Source organism: Panthera leo, chromosome C1, assembly GCF_018350215.1.
Source record: "Panthera leo isolate Ple1 chromosome C1, P.leo_Ple1_pat1.1, whole genome shotgun sequence".
In the NCBI taxonomy this organism is placed as follows: Eukaryota; Metazoa; Chordata; class Mammalia; order Carnivora; family Felidae; genus Panthera; species Panthera leo.
Window position 1 is genome coordinate 42,035,325 of NC_056686.1, and position 20,751 is coordinate 42,056,075.

General features: G+C 41.1%; 2 protein-coding genes and 1 non-coding gene across 4 annotated transcripts in view; all 3 read left to right on the plus strand.

Moving 5' to 3' along the window:
* The first annotated feature begins 3,852 nt into the window (after nucleotides 1-3,852).
* Nucleotides 3,853-20,751, plus strand: part of GPX7 (glutathione peroxidase 7) — a 57,418-nt gene continuing 40,519 nt past the window's right edge. The window contains exons 1-2 of one of the 2 annotated variants that reach the window (XM_042951322.1): nucleotides 3,853-4,143; nucleotides 8,200-8,289. The gene's annotated coding sequence lies outside the window, so the exon portion shown is untranslated. The remainder of the gene's footprint in view (nucleotides 4,144-8,199; nucleotides 8,290-20,751) is intronic. The other variant, XM_042951321.1, reaches the window with a different exon arrangement.
* TRNAE-CUC lies at nucleotides 7,295-7,367 on the plus strand. Its single transcript has one exon. It is a non-coding gene; the product is annotated as a tRNA-Glu (tRNA).
* On the plus strand, nucleotides 9,324-9,614 carry LOC122227100 (ataxin-7-like protein 3B). Its single transcript, XM_042951323.1, has one exon. The coding sequence runs from the start codon at nucleotides 9,324-9,326 to the stop codon at nucleotides 9,612-9,614; it is 291 nt and encodes a 96-aa protein (XP_042807257.1).

A 20,751-nucleotide genomic window follows, 5' to 3' on the forward strand; every position in this document is an offset into this window, starting at 1 on the left:
GCAGAAAAATCTCAAGAGCATCTCCCCACCCCGGGAAAGATTTCAGAATCATTTCTTTAGTTTCACTTGGGTTTGCAATCAACCCACGGGCCCCTCCTTCCTTTGCTTTTAATGTGTTAGGTTCGTCTGCATAGTTATTTAAAGTCACGATCCGAGAGAACCTATGACTTAATTAGTTTTTTTTTAAGACCCCACCATGGACATTATTTAACCAACCTCTGACCTCAAAGCTGGACAAATCACACAACTACAATCCTTGCCTTTGACACACACACTAGGCAGGAAAAGAATGTAACGGGTGGACAAGGGTGGACATGGTGAAGGAGGATGCTAAATCTTACGTGTTTACAAAATATTGCCTTATGAAATTTCTTATGTCTCAGAGGATAGAACCTATGTGTAGTCCACCTACTTCTCACTACACCTCAGAACTGGATACTTATTTATCTGTTCATGTACATAAGAATTTGAAGCTTGTGAGAAGGGACCAAGCATTGCCCAGTAAGTGCTAAGCCTTGAGCTAGGGACTTCACATATTTCACCCCATTTAACCCTCATAACAATCCCATGTGGTCAGTACTATTGCTCTCATTTACAAAGGAAAAACCAGAGCTTTGAGAATAAGTGCATTTACCCCTACTTGTCTGATGCCACATGGCCCCAATACAGTGCAGAGAGTAGTGGATTTCAAGTCAAAAGAGCCCTGCTTGGCTTCAGAACCTAGCTGGATCACTGGACAAATGGCACCCTCTGAGTTTCCTCATCTCTAAGTTTTTAAAGGCAAAAAAGACTCTACTTCACAGGGATGATGTAAGAAAAACAGCAGGACACAAAAGTTGAAGCCTATAGAGACATTAAGATGATACCAACATGTCCTTCACTTTAGTGAGTGATACAATGTCCTTGGAACAAGTTCAGTTGAATAAAATTTCCTGATTACTTAATAAGAGCAAAGCATTGAGTTCAGTACCAGATTCTCATCTCCAAAAAGTTCACCATTAAGCAAGGAAGGTGGTTCTATTAAGCTATAATAAAAGCAAGGGGTCATATGAACAAAGGCCTGGGCTAATATAGAGGAAAGCACTGTAAATTTCACCTGGGTGAGGCTGGAAGGGAAGAGGTAGAAGCTGGGCCTCGGAGGCTTGCCTGCTATGTGCCAGACACATGCTTGATTCAGAGAACATCATTTAGTCTGAAGTGTGCAGAAGACAATGAGTATGAAAATAAAAGCTGGGGGCAGATTGAGAATCCCAGTACCTCTCTGTTCTTATCCCTTACAGATGACTCTTTCTATCACCTTTCCTATTCCTCCAGACCCAGCTCAACTCCAATCTCCTTTATTAAATATACCTGATCACATCCCCTGCCTCCACTAAATGTAATCCATCCTTTCTCTAGATCCTTACATGTTACTTTTATAAGTCTGACCCCAATAGAATATAAACTTGAATACAAATACTTATATTTGTATTCCTTATAATACATACTTGCTGAGTTAAAATTTTGGGCAACTATTGTATATAGTCAGAAAGTATATGTAGAACAAATATTATTTCTACCTGAATAATCAGAAAACTTAGTACATAAGAGGTTTAATTAGAAACCAGGATCATACAGTAAGTCACAGGCAGGAGTAGACCAGTCCTGTGTTCTTTCCATTGAATCACAGCTTATTGAGAAATAAGATGGTAAATGACCGCTCTACAAAAATAGGAGTCACTGAGGAGGGCACCTGGGTGGCTCAGTCAGTTAAGCATCTGGCTTCAGCTCAGGTCATGATATCACAGTTCATGAGTTGGAGCCCCACACTGGGCTCTCTGCTGTCAACACAGAACCCACTTCAGATCTTCTATCCCCCGTCTCTCTCTGCCCCTTCCCCACTCATGCGCTTTCTCTCTCTCTCTCAAAAATAATAAATAAAAAAAATTTTTTAAATACACTGAGGACTTACATCTGGTACTTGTAAGGAAGACATTCATAATTGTGGTTAAGTCTCTAAATTTAGCCTTCCAGTCCAGAAGTTCTGGGAACAATTTCATCTAAACTCAGGTGAAAATTACTGATAGCAAAAGTCTTATTTCATCATATATAATGAGAAATATAAATGCCCAGTGGATCAATATTCATATTCTATTCTCTCCTAGGTGATAGAAAAGCCTATAAAGCAAAAGATATGTTCAAAGTTTAAAACTTTTGTAATGCTTACAAATACACAATACCAAAGATCCTACAGTATGTTTCCACCTGAAAGACAGTGTAAAGGATCTATTCCTTTGTCTTTTTGCATTCTTAAAATTAAATAATCTAAAATATGTTTAAATGTCTATTATATGGGTGCCTGGCTGGCTTAGTTGGTAGAGCATGCGACTCTTGATTTCAGGGTCATGAGTTCAACCCCTACATTGGGCACAGAGCTTACTTAAAAAAAAATAATAAATGTCTATTATATAGTAAACATTCACCAAATGTTAATTCCCTTTCTTATTAAAATCGAGTGATAGGATCAAGACTTAAATGACTTATCAAATGTGTTGTGCATGTTAGAGATGAAGGCTTTCATGTGAACAAGGCCATTCTTGTCCAGGGAAGTTTCTCCAGTGCCAACTCTCAACAATGAGTAGCGGCTGCTGGTGCACAGTTTAGGAAAAGAACCTAAAACTCAATCGAGGCATAATAAGAAAGAATGATGAATTAATAATATCTGCCATGATGCAGAATGGGAGAGTCCAGCACATGACAGATATTTAGCATTCCTATTGTCAGGCAGAGGAAACATAAAAATGTACTATGTGGTTGTTTTTTTTTTTTTTTTTAAGTTTATTTACTTATTTGAAAGAGAGAGAGCAGGGGAAGGGCAGAGAGAGAGGGAAAGAATCCCAAGCAGGCTTCCCACTGCCATCACAGAGCCTGATGTAGGACTCGAACTCACGAACCAAACCCAGAGATCATGGGTTTGAAATCAATCATGGAGCTGAAATCAAGAGTCGGTGCTTAACCAAGGGAGAAACCCAAGCGCCTCTGGACTACGTGTTTTAAAGAATACTTATGGTGGGCACCTGGGTGGCTCCCTCAGTTAAGCATCCGACTGTGGCTCAGGTCATGATCTCACAGTTCGTGAGTTTGAGCCCCTAGTGGGGCTCTGTGCTGGCAGCTGGGACCCTGGAGCCTGCTTTGGATTCTGTGTCTCCCTCTCTCTCTACCCTCCCCTGCTCGTGCTCTGTCTCTGTCTCTGTCTCTCTCTCTCTCTCAAAAATTAATAAACATTAAAAAGAAATTAAAAAAAATAAAAGAATACTATGGCATGGGGGCCTGGCTGGCTCAGTTAGAAGAGCATGCAACTCTTGATCTCGGGGTCGTGAGTTTAAGCCCCATGTTGGGCATCGAGCAGACTTAAAAAAAAAAAAATCATAGGGGTACCTGGGTGGCTCAGTTAAGCATCCAACTCTTGATTTCGGCTCAGGTCATAATCTCACAGTTCATGGGATCAAGCCCTGTGTCAGGCCCTGAGCTGAACTTGCTTGGGATTCTCTCTCTCTCTCTCTCTCTCTCTCTGTCCCTCTCTTCTCTGTATGCACACTCCTTAAATAAATAGACATTTATAAATAAATACATAAATACATAAATAAATAAACAAGCATACATGTCTATTATATAGTAAACATTCACCAAAAATTAATTCCCTTTCTTTTTAAAATTAAATTTGTTCTCATCTGCCCCAGTTTGGATTTCATGTGCCCTTATACTCACAGTAGCACATGTGTGTACCTGCTACCCATTGATTCCATTTAGTTTGTTCCTAGGATTCTATGTGTGGAATTTTAAGCTATAGTCACACCCTTTAGCTTACTTCCTTGAAGCATTAGAAACAGTCTGTTTTATTAAGATGGTTGTTTTATTTTTTTTTTAATTTGAGTAAGATCTGAGAATTAAAAATGACAGATCTCACAATACAGTTAGATATATCAAGAACACAGATACCTGGCAGGAAATGATGCTATATAGGTAGCCTGGGACCACATCTTAAGGGTTATGTATGCCATTTCAAAAATAAGGCCCTAATCCTGAAGTTAATGGGCAGTCCTAGAATATTCACAAGCAAGGAAGAGAAATGATCAGACCTACCTTCTACAGCAAAACTTACAGGTGATCATCCAACTTCCGTTTGAATATCTGTAGTTATAGATTATAGAGTTCATTCTTTAACCTAGCTATTCCAGATGTTAGAAATTCTTCCTTCACTAAGTTGAAATCTTTCTTCTATAATGTCTTGTTGGGTTTTGTTTTGTTTTGTTTTGTTTTGTTTCGGTAATTCTGATCTCAAGAGAAACATAAGCCCTCTTTTTGTTCATATATAAAAACAAGGATGTGAACTAGATGAACTAGGCAGGAAAGGGGTTTGAGGTCTACAATTCTGACATGAACTCCTTTTAAGTCAGCTGTTTTACCTCCTTCTAAAATCATTTCTCTTTTGTTTTCTCTAAAACAAAAATGAGATCCAACTCCATTCTAACAACCTCTTTATGACCAATTATAGTGTGTTAGGACAATCTGATTCATCTTTGTATCCTATGAAATGCCATGCACTCTATCCAGAAATAAACCCTCACCTATATGGTGAGGCACCCATGGCAGTAATTTTTTGGATATGACATCAAAGGCACAGACAACCAAAGAAAATGAAGACAAACTGGACTTTATAAAAATTAAATTTTTGTGCATCAAAAGACAGTATCATCAGAGTAAAAAGGCAACCGAGAGAATGGGAGCAAATGTTTGCAAATCCTATCTCTGATAAAGGATTAATATCCAGAATATGTAGAGAAGTAGAAGTCAACAACAACAAAAAAAAAATGTATTCAAAAAATGGGCAAAGGACTTGAATACACAACACTCCAAAGAAGATCTGCAAATGGCCAATAAGCACATGAAAAGATGCTCAACATCACCAATCATTAGGGAAGTGCAAATCAAAAGTACAATGAGATGTCACCTCACATTTATTAGGATGTCTACTACCAAAAACAAAAACAGGGACATCTGGGTGTCTCAGCTGGTTGAGCATCGGACTTTGGCTCAGGTCATGATCTCATGGCTCATGGGTTCGAGCCCCGCATCAGGCTTTGCACAGATAGCATGGAGCCTGCTTCGTATTCTCCATCTTCCTCTTTCTCTGCCCCTCCCCCACTGGTGCACACATGCTCTCTCTCTCTGAAAAATAAAATAAACATTAAAAGAAAAACCATACAAAACAATAAGTATTGGTGTGGGTATGGAGAAATTGGAACCCCATGAGCATTGTTGATGGGAAAGTAAAATGGTGCAGCCACAGTGGAAAACAGTATAGTGGTTCCTCAAAAAATTAAACATAGAATTACCATATGATCCAGCAATTCCACTTCTGAGCAAATACTCAAAGGAATTGAAAGCAGAGATTTGTACACTCATATTCGTAGCAGCATTATTCACAACAACTAACAAGCAAAAGCAATCCAAGTGTCCATTGACAGATGAATGGATAAGCAAATTGTGGCATATACATACAGTGGAATATTATTTGACCTTCAAAAGGAAGGAAATATTGATACATGCTACAACATGAATAAACCTTGAAGACATTGTGCCAAATAAAATAAGCCAGCCACAAAAAAAAACAAATACTGTGTGATCCCAGTTATAGGGGGTACTTAAAGTAGTCAACTTCACAGACAGTAGAATGGTGGTTGCCAGAGGTTAGGTGGAGAGGAGAATGAGGAGTTGTTTAGTAAGTATGGAGTTTCAGTTTTGCAAGATGAAAAGAGTTCTAGAGATAGATGATGGTGATAGCTGCATGACCATAAAACTATACTTAGTACTACTGAACTGTACACTTGAAAATGATAAAGATGGTGACCTTTATGTTATGTGTATTTTAGCACAATTTTTTTTAATTGTAAAAAACGGGGTGCCTGGGTGGCTCAGTCAGTTAAGCATTGAGCTTTTGATCTCAGCTCAAGTCTTGATCTCAGGGTCATGAATTCAAGCCCCACATTGGGGTCTGTGCTAGGTGTGAAGCCTACTAAATAAGTAAATAAACAACAAACAAACAAATAAATAAATTTAAAAACAGATATCATTCACTCTGATGAGTTCTGGAGCTGCAAAGCTCTCTTCCCTCAAAGAACTCTTAGAAATGTAAACAGATAATAATACAACATGATAATTGTCATAATAAGGATATGTATAAAGTATTATGAGGATACAAACAAGGGATAATTAGTTTTGCCTGGGAGAGAATAATCATTTGTTAGGGAAAGAATGACCAATAAAGGTTTGTATAATAAATATCCTTGAAATGTCCTTATAGAGTGAAGGAGACTTAGCCATTTAGAGAAGAAAAGCAAGATTAGAGGAGAGAGGCTCCTGGGTGGCTCAGTCAGTTGATTTGAGCATCCAACTCTTGACTTCGGCTCAGGTCACGATCTCACAGTTCATGGGTTCGAGCCCCACATCAGGCCCTGCGCTGACAGCATGGAGCCTGCTTGGGGTTCTGTCTCCCTCTCTCTCTCTGCCCCCCTCCTGCTTGCTCTCTATCTCTCTCTCAACATAAATAAAACTTAAAGAGGGAAGATTAGAGGAGAAAGAGGGCAGGGCACGTTGCAGAAACCTGCAAGCTGCTGGCACACTGGAGGGCAGTGTGACAGGAGATGACACTGGAGAGATGGGCAGGACCAGATCACAAGACCTGCAATACCATGCTAACCACTTGGGCTTAACCTGAAAGATAGTCCCTTAAAGGTTTTAACCAGGAGAATGACGTAGTATATCGTATTTGCATATTTAAAAAAAGATTCATCAGCAGTGTGTAGAAAAGAATAGAGGTGCCAAAATTGAAGTTAAGGAAAACAGTGAGGGGTTGTTGTAGAAAATCAGGTGAGAGATTATGAAAGTTTGCAATAAGCAGAGAAGTGAGAATGGATAAAAGGGACAGATTGGAAAGATATTACAGTGATAGGATCAATAAGTCTTAAATGACTTACCAGATATGTTGCGCGTGGTAGATGAGGGCTTTCATGTGAACTTGTCCAGGGAAGTTTCTCCAGTGCAAACTCTCAACAATGAGTAGTGGCTGCTGGTGCACAGTTTAGGAAAAGAACCTAAAACTCAACTGAAGCATAATAAGAAAGAAAGATGAATTAGTAATATCTGCCATGATGCAGAATGGGAGAGTCCAGCACATGACAGATATTTAGCATTCCTATTGTCAGGCAGAGGAAACATAAAAATGTACTATGTGTTTTAAGGAATACATAGGGGTGCCTGGCTGGCTCAGTTGGTAGAGCATGTGACTCTCAATCTCAGGGTCGTGAGTTCAAGCTCCATGTTGGGCATAGAGCTTACTTTAAAAAAAGAGAGAAAGATGGGGCACCTGGGTGGCTCAGTCAGTTAAGCGGCTGACTTCGGTTCAGGTCATGATCTCTCGGTCTGCGAGTTCAAGCCCTGCGTCGGGCTCTGTGCTGACAACTCAGAGCCTGGAGCCTGTTTCAGATTCTGTGTCTCCCTCTCTCTGACCCTCCCCTGTTCATGCTCTGTCTCTCCCTGTCTCAAAAATAAATAAAACGTTAAAAAAAATTTTTTTTTAAAAAGAGAGAGAAAGAGAATACATATGGTGTATTTCCATTTTTTTAAGTTAAAGAACAGACAAACCTTTGTTGATGGAAGTCAAAATAGTGTAGATATGGGCTAAGGGGGGTATAGGGGAGCCATCTAGAGTTTAGAAACGTTCTAGATTTTGATCTTGTGTATACATACATGAACAACTATTGAGTTGTACATTTAAGTTTGGTGCTCCTTATTATATGAATGGTATACATCAATAAAATGTGAAAAAAGTTAATACATGTTTAAGGAATGGCAAGTAGTCTGATGTAACATAGGGTAAGGAAGGAAAAAAAAAGGTTAGCAGATTACTGGGACATAAAGTTGGAGAGGTAGAATAACAGTAGATTATGAAGGGACTTGAGAGCCATATTAAAGAGTTTGGACTTGAACCTGCAGGTGCTGGGGTTTTGAGGTAAGAGAAATATATACTCATATCTCTATTTTGGCTGTAGATAATCTGGAGAGAAAAGATGCAGAGAAAGATGGAGAGAAAATTTAGAGAGAAAAAGATGTTTCTTTGACCCAGATAGGATCTCAGACCCTGTATCTTCTTGTCTAAAGGGATATCAATTTTATGACATCGAAAGGAAGAGAATCATGAAAATCATGAAAAGGAAGAGAATTCAAAAATTACCTGTGAAAGCACAGAGAGTGAGTTTAATTCAAACTTCAAATATTTTTGTTATAGATCTATCATAACCACATTGTAAAATTTCAAGCCTAAAAAAAAGTGGCATAAACTACCAATAAATCCACCACAGTATTATTAGCATTTTGATATACTGAATTTCCTATGTCTCTTTTTTTTTTTTAAACAGTTAGCTCTTCAAGATAAGGCAGCTGGCTTATGCTGATAGGAGAGTACCGGGGGCTAGGTCAGATATGGAGAGGCATTGCCAAAAGTAGTCTCTGAGTATATTTTGGCCGGAGCAAGGCAGAATCTAAATGAAAACCAAGTCAGAAATACATGTCTAAAAAGAGGAAGTAGGGGCATCTGGCTGGCTCAGTTGGTGGAGCACGCAACTCTTGATCTTGGGGTGGTGAGTTTGAGCTCCACTTTGTCCATTTGCCAAGCCTATGCCACCAGGTGGGGTGCAAGACAAAGGGCTCTGTTCAGCAAAAGGCTGAAGAGGAAGTAAGGGGCAAGAGTGCAAAGGATGAGAAGTTCAAGAGCTAGCCTTTGCAAGAAAGCAGTATCTATAGGAAAGTCCTTTTTCTGGGCACCACTCTATATCGTTGCTTACAGTGTTGGCCTAAATAGTTGTAATCTTAATTATTTTGGCCCCTTTTGCACATAGCCTTAAATCATAAGCATTTCTCACGTGACTACTTGTGTTTTCAAAGGCTGCTTTATTTTTAATAAAATGAAAATCAAAAATAATATTTAAAAAAAAAGTTTTAGGGGGGTCGGGCTGTGGCTGCACAGAGACTGTCTGGTGTTGAATCCTGGGCCAGCCCCAGCTCAAAGTCCCAGACCCAGGGGACACCAGAAGAAGCTAAAGGACTTGAGGTTCAGGAGCAGTCCTGCTGGCTGCTGCCTCTGCTGCTCTGCCTGGGCCCCTGCCACCTGAGGACTCGGCTCTGACAGCCTCTAGGCGTAGTGTAGCTGGAGGAGCCCTACACGCTGCTGCCTGCCGGTGCTGCTGTAATATGAGCACCTTCTCCACAGTTGCTTAGAAATTAAAATGAAGGACAGTTCTTTGTCTAACCGAGATACCAACAAGCTAGAGGCCATTGCTCAGGAGATATATGTAGACCTAATAGAGGATTCTTGTTTGGGCCTCTGCTTTGAGGTACACCGGGCAGTCAAGTGTGACTACTTCTACCCAGAGTTTGAAGAAACTGGAAGCATGAAGGATTTTGGCACTCAGCCAGTAGAAGATAAAGGAGCGTGCAGCCTCCAGCTTTGCTCCCTTCCTGGAGAATCTGGGAATGGGCCCGATCAGCAGCTGCAACGCTCACCCAGAGAATTCTAGTAGCTGCACCATGAGAGAGTCAGAGGGTGACCAGGACAATAACATAGACCGGTCCTGTGGTTTGGAGAAGTTAGGTATCTAAGTAGAAAAAGAAAAAAAAAAAAAATCGGACAAAAATTCCAATTTCCCATTGAAGATTCCAGCCTTTAAAAACCCAAAGTGGAGGGGTACCTGGGTGGCTTAGTCAGTTAAACAGCAGACTGAGATCATGATTTCACGGTTCATAAGGTCGAGCCCCGCATGGGTCCCCACATAGGCCCCTATTGACAGTGCAGAGCCTGCTTGGGATTCTCTCTCCCTCTCTTTCTGTCTGCTCCTCCCCTACTCACTCTCTCTCTCTCTCTCTCTCTCTCTCCCTCTCTGTCACTCAAAATAAGTAAACCTAAAAAAGAAAAAAAACCCAAGTGGACAATTTAGGAATTTTGATCCTTTTATATTACCTGGAATCAGCTTTGAAACCCTGGGCAGGGGGAGCTGTGCATCCCGACACCATACCATGCAGGTAATCTCCACACAAGGAAGTGCACAAGATCTATTGTCTCCCATGCACAGGTGAGCATCTGTGTGCCCAGTGTATAAATCCTTTGGTTCCTCAGGCTTTCTATCTATCTGATGTCAGGGCTTTCTGGATAACTGATAGATGAACGTGGCTGATGGTCAGGCCTTTATCATTGGGCCTCAGTGGGACTGCTCCTCTGATCTCTGAGCCTGATTCGGACTTCCTCAAGACAAATGCAAGTCAGGTGAGAGATCTGGATATTAACAGTTCCAATTTGGGAAACCAAGAAAAAGAATTACAACTGAATCTGATAAGCAAAGCTCTGTGATCTTGGCTCCAACAAGAAGAAAAGGACAATGCTACCAGTTTCCAAAATATCTAGCATTTATAGTGACTTGAACAGACTTGGGGACAAGGGCAAATTTGCTGAACAGAGCCCTTTGTCTTGCACCCCACCTGGTAGCATAGGCTTGGCAAATGGACAACTTGGTTATCTAGGCAGGTTGAGGATTCAGTTATGATCCCCTGAAGAGGTAGCAGGAGCTTCTACAACTATGTACCATCTCTTAAACTGCAAGATCATATCTGGATATATTATGCTGTGAACAACAGTTTGGTGGGGCAGTCATTTTCCTACTCTGGGTTGTTAGTTACCTAGCCAGTCCATGTGTCTGATTTGGTCATTATGCCAGGTCACTACCTGCCTTCCATGCCAGGGGCAGGCCTGAATTATAGAAGAGCATAATGGCTGTAGAGACTGTGGTTTGAAAGCTGAGCCCAGAAGGGACCTCTTCCAATTGCCCTCAATGTTAATAGGTTAGTACTAGGAGCCAAGGACCAAGGCTGGGTCTCTCATCTGATGGCAGTATCCTACTGAATGTCCCTGTTCCTTGGGTTGGGCAGTCGAAGCTCTGTTATGGTGAATATACAGACTGCCACCACCTGTTGTCCCTCATGAGGGGCAGCCCCTTTCTATTCAGTCCCTTTTGAACATTCTCGACAAGAGCTGTCCTTTTGTTGTCAGAAGTCAGGTAATGGGATAGGCAAGGATGGGAAATGTGAGCCACATATCAAAACTACCTTCCACTTTACTTCCTGATTGAGGGTTTATGAAGTGTAGAGGTGTGAGAGTCCCAAAGTGAGCGGGAACAGTGCTGCCTTATTTGAAATGTTTTCTTAAACCTCATTCTGTGCCCCAGTAAGGGGCCCAGCCTCGTCTGTCTGGCTTGGCCCCATGTCCCCTGCTCCACTGCCCATCTGGTGTAGCTCATGACCCAGGTACTGCCTGCCACCCTGCTTTCATACTGACCAATTTCAATTCATCTCTCTTGATGCTCCTGCTTCTGAAGCCTGCCCAGTTTCCCTTTCCTTAGCTTCTTTTAAGTTTTTCTTTTTCTTGTTCCCCGCCCCCACCCTTGTTCTTTTAGGAGATCCAGAGGAGAATCTTGCTGGTAGGTTCCTCTGTTGGGATCAAGATGGGGAGACAACCAGGGTGCCTGAGTGGCCCAGCAGGTTCAACCTCTAACCCTTGATTCCTTCCTTCAGCTTTTGGCTCCAGTGGTGGTCTCACAGTCCGTGGGATCGGGCCCTGACTCAGGCTCTGCACTGGATGGATGGATCTTGCTTGGGATTCTCTCTCTCCTCTCTCTGTCTTTCTCTCTCTCTCTCCCCCTACCCCCACCCCGCTTGTGCTCCCCCCACCTCACTTGTGCCCCTCTCCCTCACTTGTGTGCTCTCTCTCTCTCAAAATAAATAAATAAACATTTTTAAAAATTCTTTAAAAAATAAAGATGGGGAGAGAACATAATTTTTTGTGTATGAAAGGCAGTATCATGCATAAGCATTGTTCCTATAGGACTGCCTTGCTAGATGCCTTCCTGCTGTGTCTTACTTCATAAGGAATTACATCTTCCCACCTCCATTTGGATACTGTCTCTTAGGACCTAAGTAGAAGACCAGGAAAGGCTGAATGACACACACAGGGATGGAGTGGGTACTAATCTATTTTCTCTAACCCCTGGGCATGTATCCTTCCTTACCTGAGAAGGAACTGTTTGGACTATATGGACTAATTAGTGTTACATATAGACTTTAAGGGAACCATAGTAATAGGCCTCAAGACTGTCTATTATTGTATTCTCCCCCTAAAATTGTCCAGGTCAGGGTTGAGGTGTAATTACAGACTGGTCTGTCAATCCAAGAATTGTGATCACTTCTTAGAAAGGTAAACCTTGGCAAGAGCTAAAATAATTTTGGGTGTTCTGCCCTTGACTTTATAGACATATCCTTCTAAGGAGATACAGAGGAAAAGGAGAGTCCAAGTAAATTTGGCCTACTTCCAAATAATGTCTGGGAAACAAGCTGAAAGTAAGGTCATGGTCCACTCTTCCTTCAGAGAGGGAGCTCTGATTGTGATATTACTGATTCCTTTCTGGTCTCTTGGTTAGAGGAGGAAGAAGTAGAAATAATTTTGAAAAATCATTGGCTCATATTAACTCCCTCTTATTTATTGTTTTTGGCTTTTGCCCTCCCATTACTAGGGCAATATAGTCCTAGGCCTGTCCTGGATGGGTAAGAGGTGGGCTAGGTAGAACAGGTTCCCTGAGGGGGACAAACTAACTCCTTTCTTCTCTGGGGAGTGAATGTTCCCCACCATGTAGTTTACAGTGGTTAGGAACTTGCCCTTTCCCTACCCATGTTCCCTCTAATAGCAGAATTCCTATCCTTCCTTCCTCAGTATAGTGATCACCCTGTGATTCTATTATGTATCTGTGTGTGTGTGTGTGTGTGTGTGTGTGTGCGTGCGCACACACGTGCATGGGGGGAAAGGGGGTTCTTTACAAATTTTTGTAGTTTGTGACTTTTTCTTCCATACATTAGTTCCCACCACCGCATATCCAGGGGCCATTGCCTGGCATAATCACATCCTGGAACCATTGGGGAAGTGTTGTGAAACTCTCCACTGTCCTTCGTTTTGGAGATTATTATTTTTGCATAAGTAGTTGATCCTATACAGATTGCTAACTAACTGTCTATTCCCCTTGCCCCTATGGCTGCTGGTGTAAATAAACTGCATCTCCCCTTTGGTAAAAGTACTAATAAAAATTTTTTAATAGTTAAAAAAATAAATAAATACATAAATAAAAATAAAAGTTTTATTGCATTCCTTTTAATAATTTTTTTATTTCCTTTAGAATTTTATTAAAAAAGTTTTTTAATGTTTTTTTTTTCTTCAATGGGGAAAAACTGAGAGTTTTCCCCCTAAGGTCAGAAAAATGATAGGGATGTCCATTCTCACCACTGTTGTTCAACATAGTACTGGAAGTCCTAGTCTCAGCAATCAGACAACACAAAGGAATAAAAGGCATCCAAATCAGCAAGGAGGAAGTCAACCTGTCACTTTTCGCAGATGACATACTACTCTATATGGAAAACCCAAAAGATTCCACCAAAAAACTGCTAGAACTGATCCATGAATTCAGCAAAGTCGCACAGATATCAGTTGCATTCTATACACCAACAATGAAGCAACAGAAAGAGAAATCAAGGAATCAATCCCATTTACAATTGCACCAAAAACCATAAAATACCTAGGAATAAACCTAACCAAAGAGGTGAAAAATTTACACACTGAAAACTATAGAAAGCTTATGAAACAAATTGAAGAAGACACACACAAAAAAGGAAAAATATTCCATGCTCATGGATTGGAAGAACAAATATTGTTAAAATGTTGATACTACCCAAAGCGATCTACATATTCAATGCAATCCTTATCAAAATAACACCAGCATTCTTCACAGACATAGAACAACAATCCTAAAAGTTGTGTGGAACCAGAAAAGACCCTGAATAGCCAAAGCAATCCTGAAAAAGAAAACCAAAGCTGGAGGCATCACAATCCCGGACTTTGACAAAGCAGGAAAGAATATCCAATGGAATAAAGAAAGTCTCTTCAGCAAACGGTGCTAGGAAAACTTGACAGCAGCATGCAGAAAAATGAACCTGGACCACTTTCTTACACCATACACAAAAATAAACTCAAAATGGATGAAAGACCTAAATGTGAGACAGGAAGCCATCAAAATCCTCGAGGAGAAAGCAGGCAAAAACTTCTTTGACCTCAGCCACAGCAACTTCTTACCATACAAGTCTCCAGAGGCAAGGGAAACAAAAGCAAAAATGAACTATAGGGACCTCATCAAGATAAAAAGCTTCTGCACAGCGAAGGAGACAATCAGCTAAACTAAAAGGCAACCAACAGAATGGGAGAAGATATTTGCAAAAACTTAGTAGATAAAGGGTTAGTATCCAAAATCTATAAAGAACCTATCAAACTCAACACCCAAAAAACAAATAATCCAGTGAAGAAATGGGCAAAAGACATGAACAGACACTTTTCCAAAGAAGACATCCAGATGGCTAACAGACACATGAAAAGATGCTCAACATCACTCATCATCAGGGAAATACAAATCAAAACCACAATGAAATACCACCTCACACCAGTCAGAATGGCTAAAATTAATAACTCAGGCAACAGATGTTGGGGAGGAGGCAGAGAAAGAGGATCTCTTTTGCATTGCTGGTGGGAATGCAAACTGGTGCAGCCACTCTGGAAAATAGTGTGGAGGTTCCTCGAAAAATTAAAAATAGAACTACCCTATGGCTCAGCAATTGCACTACTAGGTATTTATCCAAAGGATACAAAAATACTAATTCGAAGTGGCACATGCACCCCCCAATGTTTATAGCAGCATTATCAACAATAGCCAAAGTATGGAAAGATCCCAAATGTCCATCGACAAATGAATGGATAATGAAGATGTGGTATATATACACAATGGAGTATTAGTTGGCAATCAAATAGAATGAAATCTTGCCATTACAACTAAATGGATGGAACTAGAGGGTATTATGCTAAACGAAATGAGTCAGTCAGAGACAGACAAATATATGACTTCACTCATATGTGGAATTTAAGATACAAAACAGATGAACATAACGGAAGGGAAGCAAAAATAATATAAAAACAGGGAAGGGGACAAAACATAAGAGACTCTTAAATACAGAGAACAAACTGAGGGTTGCTGGAGTGGTTGGGGGTGGGGGTGGGGATGGGCTAAATGGGTAAGGGGAATGAAGGAAGATACTTGTTGGGAAGAGCACCAGGTGTTATACATATGGGATGAATCACTGGAATCTGCTCCTGAAATCATTATTGCACTATATGCTAACTGACTTAGATATAAATATAAAACATAAGTAAATAAATAAAATTTTTTAAAAAATGTTTATTTTTGAGAGAGAAAGAGACAGAGCACAAGCAGAGAAGGGGCAGACAGAGAGGGAGACACAGAATCCAAAATAGGCTACAGGCTCTGAGCTGTCAGACCAGAGCCCAACATGGGGCTCAAACCCACGAACCCTGAGATCACTACCTAAGGTGAAGACCTATGTGCTGCCTTTAGCATTTTTTAGAATACTGACTTTTTTTTTTTTAAGTTTATTTATTTTGAGAGAGAGACACAGAGACCATAAGCAGGTGAGGGGCAGAAAGAGAGGGAGGGAGAGAATCCCAAGCAGGCCCAGCACTGTCAGCACAGAGCCGGATCAGGCTTTCAAGAACTGAAAGATCATGACCTGAGCCAAAATCAAGAGCCAAATGCTTAACCGATGTGAGCCACCCAGGCATGTCTACTTGATGTTTTATCTTAAGTATTTCTCCACATCACTAAGAATTCTTTGTAAATATAATTTTAGCAGCTCCAAAATATTACATAAGAGAGGTGCTAGCGGTGACTGGGTACCTCAGTCAGTTAAGCATCCAACTCTTGATTTTGGCTCAAGTAATGATCTCACGGTTCTTGAGTTTGGGCCCCACATCAGGGCATCCCTGCTTGGGATTCCCTCCCTTTCTCTCTCTACCCATCCCCTACTCGTGTTCGGGAGCACACGTGCTTTCTCTCTCTCCCACCCACCTCCCCTTGCCAAAAAAACCCCAGTCTTTTCAGAATCTCTGAGCAAAGGCTATAGTAATCTACAAAAGTATTTTCCTTCAAAAAATAAATACTGTCTGGTAGCATAGAAGTCCCAGATTTAGGGAGAAGCAGGGACTTCCACACTTCACTCACTTTGATGTTTCCCAAGAACCTGAGAAACACACTTTTAAACTACTAAGTACCCCCATCTTGCAAGCCAGCAATGTTTTAGAGAGAGGTTTCCTGAAGGTTAGACGACATCAACAAAACATCTGTCTGGGTTTCCACAATTCCCCAGAGAGTATCACCCAAGATCACTTTACAGCTTTGAGGGGGGCTAGGCTCTCTAGGGGATCCCTCGAGGGATCACCAGTTCTAGCAGACAGCAAATGCAGCTTTGAGTTTTCTTGTTTGCACAGCCCTTGGTCCAGTTCCAAAATCTTTTCCCAGCCTTAGATCTCTCCCAACTCTCCCCCAGACTTTCACAACCTTGAGAGAAACTTCAGGTTTCCCATTTGTCTCTCTTGCCCTTGCCTGCTTGCTTGCTCTAGCTCCCCCACCCCCTACTCCAACCTCACTCTTCCGCTCTGGTTCTTCCTAGCCTTTCTTCCTTTCCTCCCACCTGCCTGAGTCTGTCTTTCAAGATTTTCTGTAAGTTTCTCTTTTAATGCTATTCTCTCTCTCTCTCTCTCTCTCTCTCTCTCTTTCCCTCCTTCCCTCCTTCTTTCTCCTCTGAGTGTTTGTATAACTTTCTTTCAAGATCTCTCCGTCCTGGTTTTCTCAACTTTTCAGCCTTTTCCTCTTCAATGGGAACACAGCTGACCTTCACTAGAAGCAGCCTTTCCCAATTTTGTTCCCAAACTTCTCTCCCTTGGACTTTCCTATTATCCCCAAATGGCACAAAAACATACTTAATTTTGCAAGAGTACCTCCCAGCCTCTTTCACACCAAAGATGGCTTTTTTACACCTTGTTACCAAGGAATACTCTTTAGGAATACTCTGAGCACTGTTATCCCTCTAATCTCCAGCATAACTTCCTTCTGGTATTTATCCTTATCATAAAGGCCAAGAAAGTATCACTTGTATCACGCCCATATTTTCCCCTCTATCCAAATTGGGATACACAAGAGCACACATTTATAAGCATACTTATAGTTACAACAGGATAGGATATTTGAAATCTGGGCTGTCCTCAAAAATCTGGGACATACGTTGCTATAAATTCACCTATCCAGAATCTAGCTTTCAAGCAATTTCACAGGCAAGAACTCTGAGCATCCTCAGAGTTGTCAGGAAGTTTGTGTTTGATATATTGCACTCATACTAAAAACAAGGTTTTCTCCTCTTTTTGTCCCCTCTGGGAATCAGAATTTTGACTGCACATGGTAGGATCTAGCCATGGATATTGCTATCTATAGGTCATACATAGAGGGATTCTCTAACTGGAGACTTTTTTCTAAGTTTATTTATTTTGAGTGGGGGGCATGAGTGGGGGAAGGGCAGAGAGGGAGAGAGAGAGAGAGAGAGAGAGAGAGAGAGAGAATCCCAAGTAGGTTCTGCACTGTCAGCCCAGAGCTCGACTCGGGCTCAAACTCATGAACCATGAGATCATGACCTGAGCCAAAATGAAGAGTTGGACACTTAACCAGCTGAGCCACCCAGGCACCCCTCTAACTGGAGACCTTATGAAGGTCATATAAGGGTTCACTGAGAAAAACTGAACCCATACTCTGAAATGAGAGTATACAGTTCACTACCCATTGACTTACACATAAATATGTATGATGATCTTCAAAGGTGGTTTAATAGGTTCTGGTTTAGGCTTTCAGTTCCTCCTCCTTAAAAAAAAAAGTAATAAAAATAAAAAAATAAAAAAGATTAAAAAATGAGGGAAACCTATTAACTAACTGAATTCCTCAGGTCCGATTTGGGAACTTTCCTACTTACACTGCCCAAGTTCTGCTGATTCTCTTCTGTCTGGAAACTTTAATCTAAATCTTCATGGTTGCAGGGTGCCTGGGTGGCTCAGCAGATTAAGCGTCTGACTTTTGATTTTGGCCCAGGTCATGATTTCATGGTTCCTGAATTCAAGCTCCACGTCAGGCTCTTTGCTGTCAGCATGGAACCTGCTTCAGATCCTCTGTCCTCCACTCTCTCTGCCCATCCCCCGCTCGTGCTCGCTAGCTCTCTCTCTCTCACACAAAAAATAAATAAACTTAAAAAAATAAATCTTCATGGTTGCATTTGCTCAGGGTTCACTTCAAGTACAGTCTTAATCAATCATATTTCTGAGGGAGTTTGCTTCCTCTAATAAGTCCCAAACCTCTCCCTTCTTATTTATTCCTCATGGTCCCCTGGAACCAATGTATCTCTTTGTGAATTAATATGGCTCTGCCTAGCTCTAGATAATCCTAACTCTTTTTGTCACATAACTTGTCAGTGTTGCACTTTCCACCCCCTCCCTACAGTAATGGGAGTATTTTAAAATTTTTTGTTTCCAGAGAAGAGTAACTTGCTGGTTAAAGGATCCAAGTTTAAAATGGACCCCCAGAAAAATAAATAAACATTAAAAAAATTTTTTTTAATTAAAAAAAATGGGGCACTTGGGTGTCTCTGTTGGTAAAGCATCCGGCTTCGGCTCAGGTCATGATCTCACAGCTCATGAGTTAGAGCCCCACTTTGAGTCTATGCTGACAGCTCAGAGCTTGGAGCCTGCTTCGGATTCTGTGTCTCCCTCTCTCTCTGCCCCTCCCCTGCTCACACTGTCTCTCTCTCTCTCAAGAATAAACATGAAAAAAAAAATGTTTAATGGTCCCCCTGAGACACATGTGTGGCCTGAGACATCCTTTGTAATTCAATAAATATCCACCTCTTCCCCACCCCCACCCTTGCTGGCTATGGCAAGTGGGGAGTGAGAGAGGGGAAGGAGTTATTTTTAAGTATTTTGTGCTCAGTCTTGTGCAGGCTACATACGCTGTAGAGTTTATGCACTTTGTTCCCAAATGTGACTTTCAGCTTTACTTTACATGCAGTTCCAGCAAGTTTGGGTATCTAGTTTCTATGTCTACAGCAGCCCAAAAACAACAACTAGTGAGTGGGTGGGAGTGGGGAGGGGGCAGAACAAGAATAGTGATTAAGAGCACAAATTCTGGAGTGAAACTGTGAGTTTGAATTTTGGCACTGCCACTTCAATGCTATACGACTTTGAATGATGAACCTGACTTTTTGCCTCAATTTCCTCATCTGTAAAATGAGAATAATAACGGTACCTATTTCACACAGTTGTCATAAGTTTATATAGTCAATACATACAAAGTGACTGCAACATTAAGTACTATATGAGTATTAAGTGGAGTGGACACGCAGGCAACAGTTTGATGAAAAGTAAAGGAAATAACTTACAGAAAATGCGTAATACAGACCATAATAGATGTCCAAGTGCCCCTTGCCATTTGCTAAACACGCTTTAGGCTTGCATCCTACTGAACGTATGCAGCATGGTGCTTCCTTGGCCCTATATATCCTACTGCCTTTCTTTGCTGGCAAGCTGTTCATTCTGTGTCACCCAACTTAAATGCATTTTACCCTCTAAAGCCTCCCTTGGCTTCTTTGGAGAGAATGAGTCACTCCCTCTCCTTCAGTTTTGCAGTACTTACCCCACCACCACATTTGATTGTATTGTGTTGTAATTACTTATTTATGAGTCCTCTTCCTCACCAGATTTCATGGTCTTCGTCCATGGAAGAGAAATAAGACCACATCTTATTTTCACAGCATCTAGCACAGTACTTAGCCCTCAAGAAATGTTCTGGTGAATGGATGAATAATAGCAAACACTTACACAGTGCTTAGTTCTAGGCTCTGTTCCAATGCTTTACAAGTATTAACTCGTTTAATCTTGACAACAATCCTAAGAAATATTATTATCTTCTCTAACTTAACAGATAAGGTAAATGACACAAAAGAGCTTATGTAATTTGTCCAGGGTGACCTCAGCTATTAATTGTGGAAGCCAGGATTCAAATCTAAACAGCTGGTGTCAGAGACCAGGCTTTTAACCAGCACACTACAACGCTTCCCAGAGAACAAGGGCACAAGCAATCACACACAAACCTGGCTTCCCCAAACATCTCACTTTCTTACATTTTGGAACGGCTCACTCATTCATCCAACAAATATTTACATAGTGTTTTCTATGTGTACACCATCATGTTAAACACCCATTTCTAATTGTTCCCCTCTTCCCTCTCTACCCTCTCCCTCCCCAGCTTCTACTAGTTCTACTGCTCTGTAAACTTTCATTTTCTTTTTTCTTTTAATTTGCATTTCTTTCAGTTTCTTTTTTTTAAGTTTATTTATTTTTGAAAGAGAGAGCATGCACAAGAAAGGGATAGGCAGGGAGAGAGAGGGAGAGAGAGAGAATCCCAAGCAAGCTCCCCAGCGTCAGCACAGAGTCAGACCCAGGGCTCAAACTCACAAACCCGTGAGATCACGACCTAAGCTAAAATCAAGAGTCAGACGCTTAACCAACTGAATCACCCAGGTGCCCATTTCTTTCAGTTTCTTAAATGTATTGTGCTCTCTCTCAGCTCTGGACCCATGCCTGGCTAATTCATGCTTATCCTTCAGTTCTTAGCTTAAATTACTTCCTCCTAA